The 15,720-nt window shown below is 40.3% G+C and overlaps 1 protein-coding gene across 1 annotated transcript in view; it reads right to left on the bottom strand.

Moving 5' to 3' along the window:
* Nucleotides 1-15,720, bottom strand: part of syt3 (synaptotagmin III) — a 41,761-nt gene that overhangs the window by 9,610 nt on the left and 16,431 nt on the right. Inside the window, exons 4-8 of the mRNA XM_004552479.4 lie at nucleotides 14,587-14,982; nucleotides 12,127-12,229; nucleotides 11,267-11,443; nucleotides 6,195-6,321; nucleotides 1,477-1,695 (exon numbers count right to left, since the gene is read on the bottom strand). Of these exons, the coding sequence (XP_004552536.1) occupies nucleotides 1,477-1,695; nucleotides 6,195-6,321; nucleotides 11,267-11,443; nucleotides 12,127-12,229; nucleotides 14,587-14,982 (1,022 nt within the window). The remainder of the gene's footprint in view (nucleotides 1-1,476; nucleotides 1,696-6,194; nucleotides 6,322-11,266; nucleotides 11,444-12,126; nucleotides 12,230-14,586; nucleotides 14,983-15,720) is intronic.

The following is a 15,720-nucleotide window of genomic DNA, read 5'->3' as shown; positions in this document are numbered from 1 at the left end:
TAGATGATTCCGACATGTGTTAGTATTTGAGTCTTAATTTCCCCTGCAAAACCTGAGTAATAAAACATTCTTGACTCGGTCCAAAAATTGTCCAGTTTAATTGCAGAAGCCTTAAAGCATCTTTTATTCATATTTATCAAATATTTGAAACTTTTAATGACATTAAATACAAACCACATCAATTCAGAAAATGATTTTCAAAGTAAAAGAATTCAGGTATTTAGACATCCACATTTAGTAAGTGGCTGTCTTTAAGAATAAAACTATTGTGGCTTTTCATGCTTTTGTCATTTTGGTAACTGAATGTTATTTTTTTTGTTAACATAATTCTGTACTCTCAGGGAAATCTGGAAGATCTGGGGAGAGATTGCATCATACATGACCATCAGAGAAATGTCTGACTGGCTTCAAATTATGTCTGAAGCAGGACGACGAGCCCAAACAAACAGAATCCTAAAGAACTATCTCGAGTCACCAGAACAACAAACAGATGGTGTGGGTCTGGGATTACATTAAGACAAAAATGCAGCAGAGACAACTTGAATCCACAGAACTGTGGCACGTTCTTCCAGTTGCTCGATAACCTACCTGCAAATTATTGTGTGCAAGTGTACCCGAGAGAATTCACGCAGTTAAAAGCCAAGGATTTACTACTTTTTTCAGTTTACTGCACTTTTGTTGTCATTATTCGAAAAATGCAAACAATTCATGGCACGTCAGTCAATTGTTGCTTTACTTTCAGGGCCATAAACTTTTTCACTGCATCTTTTGTCCAACAGGAAATACAAGACAGTGACAGCCAAAGGTTTTGTTAAACGTTTGAGTTATTGAAAGTTCTAAAATCCTTGAGATTGTTTTTCTCTTTGTCACAGAGACATGAAAAAAAATGTAAAACTGAAGCAGCAAAGTACAAGAAAAACAAACAGTGCAGGTCCTTTTTTTCCTTCTTTCAACTTCCCAATATGTTAACCCTTTAATAAATATTGAAACCTTTTAGTTAACTGATATAAAAATAACATTTAACTGGCAGAACATTATGCGCTCATATGTGAACATAAGCTTGTTTTGATAAAAACAAAACTGAGATGACCAAAACTGAAACTAAGCTGAACAAAAGAGGTTTAAAATGCAATAAAAATAAGAACTATTGAAAAACAGGTGTAATAACTCTGACTCACCTCGTGTCTGTGTCTACCTTTTTGTACCTTCATACAGCTATATTTGTTTTCTCTTTCTTCCGAGGCCAAAATTGAGATACATTTTTGTAACGTTACGGCACCCACTTCTGCCTTAAATCTCAAATAGAAGCTGTCAGATTTCCCATTTCTGTTTCAGTTCTATTTATCACAGCTTTGGCCCATAATTTGCAGCTGCAACGGCCCAAATGCACCACAAGGCTCATTCAAATTTCATCAAATCTAATCTACAGTGGGCATCTCCTCCAAATGAGCATGTCTATTTTGGGTTATTTCTTACCGCAGTGCCCTCCACAATGTCCCTCCAGATGGGTTTGTCCCCGGTGCCCTCGCTGAAGTCCAGCAGGTTGTCCACCACTACCTGGCCTATCAGGTCGTGTCTGGAGAAGCGGTCAAAGTCGTACACGGAGAAATGCAGTTTCCTGGAATGTAGCTCATTCAGCGGCACGCCAAACTGAAATGTCTCATTGAACACTGGGTTTAAGGTCTTCCTGTGGACCTGAAAGACAGACAGAATTTACTGTTTAGATCATAGCTGCGTAAATATCTTGTACTCGTATTGTAGTAATGAAATAATTAATAGGTAGGTAAAAAATTTTCAGGTGGGAATGGGGAACGAAGGGGTAGCCAGGGACTACTATATTTTACAGCCCACACACCCTGGACTTGCACTGTAATAAGAGTGCCACTGCCTATATTTTCATTGCTGTCTCTCAATAGTATGCTGTCAGTAAAAAGCAATGGCAATTCCATCAGCTAGAATTACTCAAAACACCTTTAACCCAAATGTTACCTTCTGTTATTAAGGTATCAAATAAGTGCAAGGAATACTTATAAGCCAGTAGTTCCTGCCTAAGACAACTCCTGGAAAAAAATGGCTTGAAGGGCGCTAGTCTGGCTTATTTTAGTCCCACATGCTTACAGAATTGTTGGCAACTTCTGGAGGCTGCTGAGTGAAAGCGGTTGCTAGGTGAGTAATTGACATGTGCAGAAATGCAACTGCAGCAACCTGGTTGCAACCAAAGGAATCACAAGTACTTTTTCAGTGCAGCATTATATACGTCTTTGCAAACAATTTCACCAAGTCACTGCCAGCAACCAGTTTCCAACTGGTCAGAGAATGCACATTTCTCCTAGCAACCGACTGTTGCCAGGCAATTATCAAACAGTCTCCAGGCTTGTGCGACTCAGGCTATTGAACTGAGGGGCGATACCAGGACGAAATAAATAAAGACTATTTTAAATTAATAATTATGCAGAACTACTTTGATAGACTAGTAATAGGTGAACTGCACTGTAGCTACAGACTTATATCTTTTTAAGGGCCGTTACCTGATGTGTTAATTTATAATACAGTAATAACAATTTTTAATATCATCATTTCATCCATCCATCCATTTTTGTTTTATTACCGATTCTCTTTATATTTGTAACTTTTCATGCGGAATAATAAGTACTTGCAAAGGAATTTTTTCTGTTTTAATCTGCAGATTTACTCTTTTATATATAAGTTATTTTCACATTTGAGTTTTTTTTAATTGATTCTTTCATTCCAGCTAAAAACACAAGACATTTCTGAAGATAAATTCATGAAAACCAGCGACTTGTTTGGCAACTCTTAATGCTCTATTGAAAATGCACCCAGAATCCTCTGCTGAATTTATGAAAAATCATTATAATCTGCCGCAAAGTAAAATGTATTTTTCAGGCTGTTTCACAAAGTGCAACTATATTTCTTCAACCAAACAAACAGGATGTTTTCTTTTTTCCAGCAGAGGAGAGGAGTCACTGAGGATTTGTAGCTTCAAAAATCCTCAAACGACCTGCTGAATGTTTCAAAGTTTGTCTTCTGGCTTTTATGTGTGACTTGAATGAAGCAATGCAAAACTTTCAAAATGCTTTCCTTGGAGGCAGAAACTGAGCTGCATTTGTTCAGAATTCCTTTCCTTGAAAGCAGTAATCTACAGGATCCTCGTGTTTTAAAGCAACATCTTTGACACCGAGAGCTTAGCGCTGTTTTTTGGTATTTAAACTTTGGCTGAATTTGAGTTTATGGTGTTTTTTCTCAATCCTGGGCTTTCTTTTGTTTCCCTATCTAAAGCACACAGATATTCTCCACTTTCGCCCAAAACAAATTAGAAAACAGAGAGCTTTAAAAGCTTTAAGGGTGAATCTAAACAGCAACATCAGCCCAGACTTGTAAGCATTAGCAACTTCTTTCTTTTTTTGCTAATGACTGACATTATTTCAAAAACATGACAGAGGGATGTGTTTAAAAGTGTGCCGCGTTTGCTAAAATGTCCTCGAGCCACATAATTATCATCTAACACACTGGCTGACCTTGTTCCTTTGCCAGGGTGAGAAAAGTGAATTTCACCTTTCCCTTTGGGATGGAAGACCCAATCATAGTTGTGAAATTAAATAACGACCAAAAACTAGATTTAAAACTGAATATTTTCTTTTTGTCAAACACGCACAGTTCTTTCCTTAACTCTCGTATCTCGTGTCACATCAATTCAGTCTCACGGAAAGACGGCGGCTATAATTTCCTCCTCATCACATCTCAGCATATTGTGGGCTCCGTTTGTAAATTTGTCGTCAACCTCATTCCGGCTCCAACACATAATTTTGCTATTTGCTGTTTTGCCAGTGGGATTTATTTGCTATGAAAGCATTTGATGTGGATGCTGTCATGTTATAAAGCATGTGCAAATTAAAATGTGATGCACACAGTTTTCCAAATCCAACTTTTGTGGCTGCGTGAGCAGCTCTGTCACTTCGGCTTATTAGCACTTGATGATTACTTGTTAGCTTTGGATTAAACAGGCTCTTTGAGTTCTGCAACCCGAACACAAGCCCTAACATCTACATCGAGGCGTTGTGTTTCTTTTTTTGAAAACGGTTGGAGGCATAAAAGCATTGCAAAATATGAGTGGTGTAAAAATTCGGTGTTAATGAGGATGTGATTGAAATTAAACAATCACCTACACTCCAAACAAAAGAGGAGCCGTATTATGCAAATGGATGAAGCATTCATGCTTTTCAGTGGTTGAAGGGGCTTTTGATGTGCCGGAGACAGTCACACAAAAGGGAGAAATTTCCAAATCATACAGCTTCACTGTCACTGAAAGCTTATTTTTCTCACTTTCCCAGCCCTCTTTGATTCTTTTTATCCCAACACGGCAAAAGTACAACCCCATTTCCAGAACATGAAAGAAAAATTTAAAATGATTAAATATATATATATACATATATCCTTTAATCTACATTTAACTGAAAATAGTACAATCAAAAATGTGACAGTCAAAATGAAATGCAGATTGTACAACTATAACATATAGTATTATATAGAAGGCATTTAATAGGAGGCACAGCCTTCTCTGGACGTGATGTAAGCACGCCTGCAGCTGTGCAACCCTGCATGTCCCAGACGTGTTCAGCAGCAGACATATTAGGCCTGAAAGGCCTGAACCGCTCTGGCGGCGTGGGGACGGGCTTTGTCCTGCTGAAACAGCCGCACGGTGGGGTGCCGCAAGAGTGGCACAAATACATGTGCAAGGCTGCAGCAACGTACATGCCAACGGCCCAGCTTTGACCAACTTCAGCCAGTCGCAGGTGCTGGCAATGATGTTCATTTGCACATTTGTGTTTGGTAAACTAATCCTGCCACTAGTTAGCTAACTGATCAGCTGGAAGGTTTGGGTTTTCTGAGAGATTAAGATGATGTGAAAATGAAGACTGAAGGTATTTCACAGCATAAAAAAGACCAACCGCCCCCCCCCCCCCCCCCCCCCCAAAAAAAACACCTTGTAGCAAATATGGCGCTGTGGACACTGTGAAAATACTCCACGGCCAGAAAGTTAGGTGAAAAGAATTTCATCATTTACAGCAAAATATAATTTAAAAATCCAGAGAAATGTCTTTAGTAAAGACCAAGGCCCCAAACCCTGTTTTACAGCCATAATCTTCAGGGCTTTAGACAGCAGTATAGCCGAGTGTAAAGAGAGGTCCCTTTACCCATTTCCATGAGACAATTTTGTGTTTTCAAAGAACATCCTTTGCCTTGTCATTTTGACGGTTGAATCCAGCCGAGATATGGAGTCACAGACTGGGAACAGAGGCTTCAGAAAGTCGCTGCACTGAAATGCAAGTACAGCGACTATGGTTCTCCGAGCCCAATCTCAAAGTGATGGAGCTGTAAGGCCAAGTTTCATTTCTATGAGCAGCCAGTTTCACAGCAGCCGCCTCGGCTGTATAATACAGGTGATCATAGATCTTTTATTTATTTTTTGAGTAAACGTTATAAGGGCTAATAAACTGTTGTGTGGACCGGTCGAGGGTCAATAACCCTTGACGTGATTAAAGCATGTGTGGGCCTTGATGTGATTCTCATTTCCCATTGTGGCCTTTAGTGAAACTGAATTTGAAACCCCCATACAAGCAGGAGCGGTGTTAAATGCACATCATTTAATTCTGTTTTCTCTTACATGTTACACAGGTTCACAAGTTCAGAGACAGGCGGCTACTGGTGATATTTATAGATCTAACACAAAGAACAACAACTCACATTTGTGAGGCCACAGAGCTCATAAATTCTGAGCTTTTCCACAGAGAATAAATTAGAAGACAGGAGGATTTTTCAAGGGCTAAGGGTACATTTCCTGGTACAGAATGTCCCGGAATGTACTCAAATATTGACTGAGCTGTCCTCAAACACCAAAATAACACGCAGGAGTTGAGTAGCAGAGCCCTGTAATAGTCAGAAGAACATTATCCTGAATAAATTATGCTCCAGATTAGATTAGATTACATTAGTTGAACTGTAACGATTCTCCACGGGAAGGCTGGGCCATCAGTGCATCAGGAAACAGGCCGAGAGAAAACAAAAAACTGATGCTGTTTAAATCTTAAGGGGATTCTTTTATTGTGTGAGCTTTTTCCACAGCATCAAGTGAGCAGTTTGCCACTAAGGATGAGTGTGGTAGGAGTGAGAAGCACCTTTGTCTGGAATTTCTTCTTCCTGTCTGGCAGTAGGTAAATCTTCACGTACGGGTCAGAGAAGCCATTGGCATCCTTCGCTGGCAGGTCCAAAGCTTTCAGTATCTTCACCACCAACTGCTCCGTACTGCGAGAAACATACACAGAAAACTCCATTAAACTCGTATATAAAAAGCCAAGACGCCCAAATTTGCACGAACACGTATGAGCCCTAGACAGGGTCAGCCTCCCCACACACCCAAACACCTCAGCAGAACTCATATACGCGTATAATAGTGTGGGAGGTTCAGTGTCTCTGGTGTAAAGAGTATCCAGAATAGCTTGTGTGGTGTGCGTGTCTGTGTGTGTGTTTGTGTCTTATCCCTGCAGCTGTATCTTGGTTGCACTATCAGCGATGTAAGCACAGCAAGCACAGATGTTCAGCCAGCGCGCCTGTCCAGTGCTGAGCTCATTAATTAACCTTAACACAGTACCCTTTAATCTGTAGTCACTTGGGTCATGGAGATGTTGGTGCATAAGAGCCGAGCAGAAAAAGATGAATAATTTATTAGCCAATAACAAGAAAATGAATGTATTTCACAGGAGTACGGATTAATCATTGTAACAAGTGCATGTTTAACATTTGCTCGGAAAATGCGAGAAACTGCAGCTTTTCTACATCACGTGTGATAATACGTGACCCAAGAGACAGATTCAAAATCTTTACAAAAAAACCCCTAAAATACGAAAACATGCAAGCACCCAGCTGTCAGAGTTATCAATGTAAACACATTTATTTGACTGATTGCATATTTCTTGTACATTTAATCAATACTACAGTGATTGCCTAAGGCAGTGGTTCCCAAATAGGGAGCAGGAGCTCCAGGAGAGATGCTGGGGTGAATTTAAAGAAGTTGTCAGATGACTCCTGTACTCCTGTAAAAATGAAATCATCCCAAAGAAACACCTTTTTTCAGTTGGCAGCATTCATGCAGATGTTATATTTGTTAACACAACGCTACTCCCAGTAATAAGGAAAAAAGAGAAAATCACATTACACACAAACAAAATTAGTAAGAATTAAGTTATTAACATATAAATCAGGTTGAAAGCTACAACTTACCAGCAATACTAGCAATTTTTTTCTATGGTGAAAACCTTCACCTTTTAGTGACTGTGAAATTATTGAATTAAAAATTATTTGCAACCCCACTGATCGCAGGTTTTTCTGTGGGTTTGGAAACCAAATCAAAAGAAATCCTTGGTGTAAAGCGATTATCAGAAACACACATTGTGGTTTTATAATCCTTATTTAATCCAGCAGTAAACAAAAGTGTACCTCGGAAACGGACATTTTAAATAGAAACCTGCATGTGTCCATCACCTCCAAGGTGACTGATGGGTCTTTTCATGCAGCTAAACATCACAATTAATAGTTTTGCTGTTACAGGATTGTTTAATCAAACAACTGTAAAACAGGCCCGTAATATTAATTATAACTCTTATATAAATATATAAAATAAATAAAAACAGCCTGCAGCTAACAATTACTTTCACTAACAATTTATCTGCTGATTATTTTACCATTATGCGCCACAGAATCTTTAAAAATGAGTCAAACAATTAAATTGTTGTTGTAAGTTCTGATTATTTTTCTTCCAGTAAACGAGTCAAAGTATTAGCTCCTAGAAACCTCAACATTTTGATTTCTTATGTGGATTTATGGTTTTTCTACCTTGTATTGTACATGTATGTTACATCGGTTTTTCTCCAAACAGAAAAATAATGCTATCAGCAGCTTTGATCTAAAAATAGCACTTTTGACACACTCCCTTATAAATGCACAAGTAAGCACTATAACTGGAGTGTGAGCATTTTTGTTTTTTGTCATGGAAACAAACATGCGTGCAACATGCCCACAAACACACACACAAACACAAGCAGGCTGATGCGCATGCCCTAACATCTAAACGCTCCATCACACCGTCATGGCTGCATCTCCCAAGTCGTTTGTTATGTATTTAATTAGCAGATGAAGATGAAGATGGCTCGGAGGCTTTTAATCAGACCTCGTTAGACTGTGTCTCTACGAGTTAACCAGTGTGTCAGCACTTCATTAGCTGCTTAAGGAGAACAGCGTGAACTTTGGGGCTGAGGAAGGATCAGCAGGGCGAACGCTGGCAGTGACCCTGGCAGTTATGTCTTCTCTGTCCAAATGCAGCATTTAGTACAGCCGTGGCCAATCCAGACACATGTTTACCTCCGTATCACATCCAATTAAAGCAATCAGATAAACATGCCTACCAGTCGGCAATCACACCGAATAAGGGAGAAGATGTGCGGCGCCAACTGCTGCAGGAAATTACATTTCCAGGCAGGTAAATATTTCAACATGAAAGCCCTGAGTCATTTAAAAATGCATCAAATAATCATTTAATCCAGTATGATTTGTGGATATGTTGGCAGCAAAGATTCTGCAGTCACCTCAATGCATCAGTGCGCTTTAATGACAGGAAGCTTGTGAACAAAAAAACCCAAACAAATCTACCTCTCTCTTATTATCATGAATTTTCCATTACCTGTTAATTGATAGTTTAACATGGCTGCGGGTTTTCCTGCACTCATATGTCTTACTACAGAGCAAGACATGAGCTCGAACCAAACGCCAGGTTTTTACACAATCCCCGAGGCAACCTGCAGAGAATATACCTATTACTGCTTGAACAGGGAGTGAAATTCACAGCCTTATTCCTGGCAGACAATGCCCGAAAGCTAGCTATTATTCCCACAGTGGAAATGTGTCAGCTTTTAATGGGATTGTCAATAGAAATGCCTTTCCCACAGGATCTGAGGAAGACTGACATTGTTGTTCTGAATGTTACACTCCAAACAGCGGGGTTTCGCACATTAACATACCAATCTTATCACTGCCGCAACACTAACACACCAACACCTCGCGTGTGCATCTACACACCTACCCACACTTGTTTTTGCTACATCTCAGACCTTTCCCCCTCACTTACATCTGCTCACTGGCCTTAATGAAACAACGTGATGCATTACAAGCGACTAGAGAAAGGCATAAGTTAACATGTGACTTTATAAATGGGGGGAGGAAAAAAAGGGCACACGAACCGTTTTCGTCACTGCCCTCCGTCTCCTACCAGCTCCCATGCTAATTCTTCGTATCTGTAACTTCAGCTATAACACAGCCTGGTGTTATTATGTGTTGACAGGGTTGCTGTTTAAAGTGGCTCTCCATATATAATTCATGACCGAAACGGCCTCTCGCTCCCTTTCTTTTCTGACCATCAGCACTTTTGCCCATCGCAGTGCTTCTACATGTCAAAGCAGGCAGAAATGGGGGCTGCCAGCTGAGCAGCCGACTCACTCCTTCCCACAACCCACCAGCACCTCGACTTACATTCACATTCATGTACACACCCAGCCCGCACAGCATGGCAGCCAACAGTTACATACTTAGACCCAGCAGACCCGTGCTCTCCAGCAGAGAGCATTCAACTGAGCGTCGTCAAAGGAGTAAAAAAGGAAAGTAAGTACAGCAGCCTGTGCCACACAGTATCTAAAGACACAGATGCCACTTTCTCATTTTAAAAACCTTAATATTTCAGTTTATTATCATAAACAAATGAGAGCACAGCTGAGAAAACAACTCTCACATCTCCTGCTGGTGATAAGTTAGCTCAGAACGTGCTCGCTGTCTCAAACTCAATTTCTCTACTTCAGTTGGAGGATTTCTTTTTGTGTCTACTGAAGTGGATAAACACGCTGGAAGATATTTTCCCAAGAAGCATCCTCTTTGTTCTGTGCCATAAAGACATTCAGCAAATCAGTGCCTGTTTGCGGCACCTGACTTAGTATTTGAACGACTTTACAACCTAGCGTGATCAAAGTGGCTGAAAAACAGATGCATCAGCATTCAACGGAGACGTGCTGGTAGTTCGAACCAGTTTTGGTTTCATCATGCAAAGCTGAGAAGTTGTTCTTAGAGATAAAATTCTACAAATATATATCCCTGCTATCACAAGAATCTACAGGGTGCTGGATTTATTTATCTACTCGTCTTTTAACCAGGCTAGCAGTCTTTTTTTATGCATGGCACCAGTGGTCTATCCGCCCAGGCCAGCCAGCAACTTCCAGAGCCAAAAAATGAAAACAACGTGTAAGTGCTAAAAATTATAGTACCTGCAGCAGCCACTCGAGGCGAGTCATTCCCCATAGATACCCATGTTAAAATACCCACCTTTACAATACTAAAAAGCATGTTTATAGCCTGCTAAAAAAAGGGTTTGGGGCTCTGGAGCTTATTTGTTCTGTCATAAAAACTGTGCAGGGTTTTATTTTTTTATTTTTTTCTAACCCAGCCAACTTAATTAGGATGTCTGCTAGGCTTCACCTCCACTAAACGAACTGCTGAACCTTATTTGTGCTGTTGACCCTTATTAGAGCATTAAATTAATAATTTGGCTAACTTTGACTGTAGTTGTACTAACAGCCTGTGGTTCTGTTGGGTTTACACCCATACACTCGCGGTCACCAACCTGGCAGTCGAAAAACTCACAAAACAGATCTTAGTGCTTACATCCATCTTTAATTTACAGGCTATAGTCCTGACTAAAATATCCTAACTACTGTAAGATAGATTGCCAATCTTAGTACAAATTAACATATGTGCATATTAACACTAAACACAAATGCAAATGTATAAATGAAAATGTAAAAATGCGTACATATTAGTGTGATAATTCTCAAAACTAAAGACGCTGTTACATTCTGTGGTGGTTCGTGTTGAAAGTCTTATGACAGATGATTTTATGATGGGAAAGTCTCCATGCTACTGACTGTGTAAGTGTGTATTTACGGATTCGTTGAAAGCACTGTATGCCCACTCAATAACAGCCTCATAAAAATATTAGTGCAACCCAGCTGTGTGGTGATGTAACAGCTGCACCATTCACCGTTAAACTATGTATGGTAAATGGTTTATTAATGTTCAAATTCTCCACTTTTTACATTAGAAGACATTGGCAGGGTGAGAGTAGGTTGCTTTTGGTGCAAACTTGCTGACTTACTTGAAGGCGTAGCGCAGGAGGAAGCTGATCTTGCCGCAGGTGTCGCCCTGTTTGCCTTCGCCCTGGTCGCCTTTGGGTCTGTAGAGCTCCGGTTTAATCTGCCCAATGCTGGTTACCTGTTCCTTCTCCTCTCCATGGAAATCGGGACTGGAGAGCTGGTGAGTCATGGGCTTGGGCCTAAACAGAGATAAAAGGGCTCAGAGTGTGCATATTAAGGGAAGCGCACCAAATGCACACGTGTAGTCACTAAAAAAGTGTGATTTTGCAACATTATCAGAGATACAGAGACGGGCAAACATTTTAAATTGGAGTTTACCCACAGTTTGATTTCCCACACCTTTTTGTTTACAGTGCAGTTGCAATGCTTGCAAATATATGAAGGGAAAAAAGCAAATAGCAAAGTAGCTTCGTGGTGATAATAATTCTGTAAAAAAAACCACACTTTTCAGAAAATGTGCACTTTAGTGTTTATAGAGTTAACATTTGTGCCCTTGCTTTGAAAAAATCCACGTGTCCACAAAGTGAGATATCATAAAAAAAACATTCAAAACAAGCAGTGCAGACGCTTCGCTTTACAGACCTCAAAAGTGTTCATTAAAAGAGAGCAAGATTAAAACCGCTGTAACCTGAGTAATGCGATTTTTACGACTGTGTTTTCAAAAACACATTTTATAAAGGTAGAGTCCTCCTCTTATTGATGTACTGATGTGTTTGTTAAATGGATGTACGGTAATGATCACCAGCTCGGGGGTTAAAGTTCACTCCTGTTTTTATTTCCCACTTTGCCTCTGAATTTGGCGACAAAAACGTCAGCGCTAACGGACTTAAATGAAAAACAAACACACACACTCGATACTGACCGAGGGGTGACCTGCTGTTGGGAGTGAGCGTTCGGCAGGTCTTTATGGGCTCCACCCTCTGAGTTGGGAACGTCTGGAGATGTCTGACTCAGCTTCAGAGTTCCTACAAGAGTATAAAATCTTTGGTGACTCACATGCTTGTTTTGTTTTGTTACAGTGCCACTAAAGACCTGCATTTTTGTCAGCAACATTGATCTCATTGATTGTTGTACTTTGATTTAGCAGGCAGTGATTTACCAGCTGAGGGGAGTGAAGGAATGAGCAGACATATTTACAATAGCAGAACATGAGCCAGCATTAAAGGCATACAGAGACGTGAAACAAGGCTACATCAAACTGCAATAAAGGCAGCCAGCAAACATTTGATATTGAATAATGATAAACAGCGTGCACCAGCGCTGACAGCCAGCATAAATAAAACTCCAGGATGAAAACTCAGAGCTGTTTTTATAAACTCAGGTCCAAAATATCTCTGACAACAGTTTCTATTTTAGCTTCTTTTTCTAATTGCTGCCTGTTTTTGTATAATGTTGTGCTCAGCTGACAGGCCAGTTCAAAACACTCCATCATCACATGCTGTTTGGACAGCATGGCTTAAAGTCAGGTGCATGTTTTAAGGCTGTCTTTTATTCCTGCAATTGAGTCAAAACAGCACAAAACAGCAAAAAACAGCGAGAATGCATAAAAATGGCAAATGGCCTGTATTTGTATAGCGCTTTACTAGTCCCTAAGGACCCCAAAGCACTTTACACATCCAGTCATCCACCTATTCACACACTGGTGATGGCAAGCTATATTGTAGCCACAGCCACCCTGGGGCGCAGTGACTGCCGGACACTGGCGCCACCGGGCCCTCTGAAGTGTCTTGCCCAAGGACACAATGACCGAGACTGTCTAAGCCGGGGCTCGGACCAGCAACCTTCCAATTACAAGGCAAACTCCCAACTCTTGAGCCCAGCTTTAAGTCAGAGGTAAATGCATAGGAATAATGGTGTCACATTACCATCTACTAACTGTGATATGTGATACTGACGTTGAAATATCATTATGGATTTCTATAGTTATGTAACTCTCTTGGCACCGCAATTGGATTTTGAATTTAATTAATCTGCTAAAAAAGACTCAATAAGCAAAGCTACGGTTTAATTTGATAATTTGATTATTATCATTAGAATTGTTATCATTTTATGAATATTTATATGTTATTCTATTAAGTAACATTACTTCTCTCATCTTCATATAGTGCAATATTATCATTATAGTAATAAAGGCAATAATAATAAAGGCAAAATCCAATGAGAGTCTTCAATATATTTAATATTAATATTAATAATTTTAATTCGATTGCTTGTTTGTTCAGGGCATATCTGTTTTCACTTGGGTTTCAGTACGCTTAATTTATTTTCTACAGCAGGTGTGTTAAACTAAGAGCCTGGGGGGCAGAACCGGCCGCTCGAATGACTTTGCAAAGTGTGAAAATTGCAGAGGAGGTCATAGATTTGGGAATTTTCCCTGTATTTTGCAAAAGGAAGCATTGTGCTGCAGCTCGTTAAGAATTGATCATGTGCTTCTTTAATTTAGCAGTGTTTCTTTATAATGACAGTATACTGACTGAATGTGGGAAAAACTCATATATATTGCTGAAATTGCCCTCATTTTTCTTGAGACATCTCAGGATGTTCGTAATCTATTATCTAAATGGACGGCTGATTAAATCTGAGTGTTTTCAGAACGTACTTGCACAGCTATACACCAAAAGAAAGGGAACTTTTGGACAGAGTATTTTTTACAGGTTATTAGGCAGCGGTTTTACCAGTTCATCCCCCTTGAGATGGAATTGGGCTGTGTGTGGCTCATAAGCTAAAATGAAATTGACACTGTGGTCTGCATGCAGGTGTTTTCTGCAAGCATGCTCTGATAAAACTAGCTGCTAAGGACAGTTAAGCAGCCAAGGAGCTACTAGTAGAGTTCCTTCAGCATTCAAGAAGAACAAAACAGAGCTAAATGGAAAGATATATTTATCAGGTGGCGGGAATCAGAGGTCTTTAGGTTGTAAATCAGCCACTCACCTGCATCATATGTTCCAAAAATTATTTAAAAAAATAATAAAATAACAAATTTGCACATTATATTTTTTGTCATTTAGATCCTAAAAGATGTGTGTACCACTTGTTTTAAATTTTACTACTAAATAAATGTCTGTAATAAAAGACCACGCCAGTACGATGAAAAAGTAATATTCCTTGAGTGTAGCACCACTGAAGCCCATTTATATACACGCAGTAATGGTCAACATTCATCATAGTGCTACAGTTCAGACAAATTATTTTACAGCATGTAGGTAAACATATTAAATTCACTACCCTGTGAGTATATTAAAATGAGAGGGTATTGACGGAGACATTGCATCGCTCTTTCAGCCTGGCTGAAATGAATGTTTGCGTGTCTTTGCTCTCTCACCAGCATTGTTGGGGTAGGTGTCCATGTCCAGGTAGGAGTGCTCCTGGGTCTCATTTGGCCCTCCAACCACGCCTCCGACCTCACCCCTCTCCAGCCCCACTAGGTCAGAGAAATGGGGGTGGTGCTGGCCCTGCTGGCCAAGGGTGGGATAGAGCGAGGACGAGGAGTGGCCCTCTTTCCTCTGCAGCAGCGGGGGTAAGAGTGACGAGCCCCCGGCAGCTGCAAGGTTTCCGACACCGGCGGTTCCAGGAAGCAACCCCGATGTCAGGCTCAGACCTCCGCCCTCCTTGTCCCGCCATGGTAGCCAGCAGAGCTTCCAGGAGACGAAAAGGGAGACGGAGAGGAGGACGATGCCGCAGAATGTCACAATGACCGACAGCAGACTGACAGAGATCTCTGCAGAGGACCACAGGAAGAAGGTAAAGAGACGAGTTAACACTTACAAGTCTCTAGCCAAGATAACACTTCTGAGAGTGCACTTTTTGTAACCTCTATTTAACCAACAAGTTAAACTCTTGAGATTTTTACACGATTTTCCTGCACTGAGCCTGGCAGGGTTAGCCCTGAATGTTTGTGTTTTTTTTAAATCTGAGCTCCGAGAAAAAAAATCTTTGCAAGCACAGCCCACTCCCACACTGCAACACAACAATGCTAACAATGCTAAAGAAAGCGCTGCCAAGGGCCATAGCTTGGATATTAAAGATGGACATCTGAACCGTGAAGCCAGCTTGGAAGTACCTTAAACCTGCAAAAGGCCAACAGGGGGCAAATCCTCTGCTTGGAGAAAAACTATGTGGAAAAAGTCCTTATTATGAAAAGCTCCCTCATTCTCTCCTTTTTTCAGGAGTTTATGGCCTCATTTGCAAACTTCAAGTCTATTTGTATACACCATGACCTTTATTTGGTACAGTATGGTCCCCATTGGAATAACAAAAACAGCAAAGTAGGGTATGCTGTGATCTCTGTTGGACCTATGTGCAAGCTGCAAACTTCAGTCATACTAATAATGTAACAGTCAAGGTAGAGACAAGCAGCGCATGTGTTTAATAACAAGTTTTTATATTTTAATGAGTTAGGAGGACGGACACTTGTCTGTTTGCTCTATTGATTTGGGGTTAGGTAAGCTTAGTCTGC

This window comes from Maylandia zebra, linkage group LG4 (assembly GCF_041146795.1).
Source record: "Maylandia zebra isolate NMK-2024a linkage group LG4, Mzebra_GT3a, whole genome shotgun sequence".
Lineage (NCBI taxonomy): Eukaryota > Metazoa > Chordata > Actinopteri > Cichliformes > Cichlidae > Maylandia > Maylandia zebra.
The sequence above is the reverse complement of the archived record's forward strand: the minus strand, read 5'-3'. Positions and strand labels throughout refer to the sequence as shown.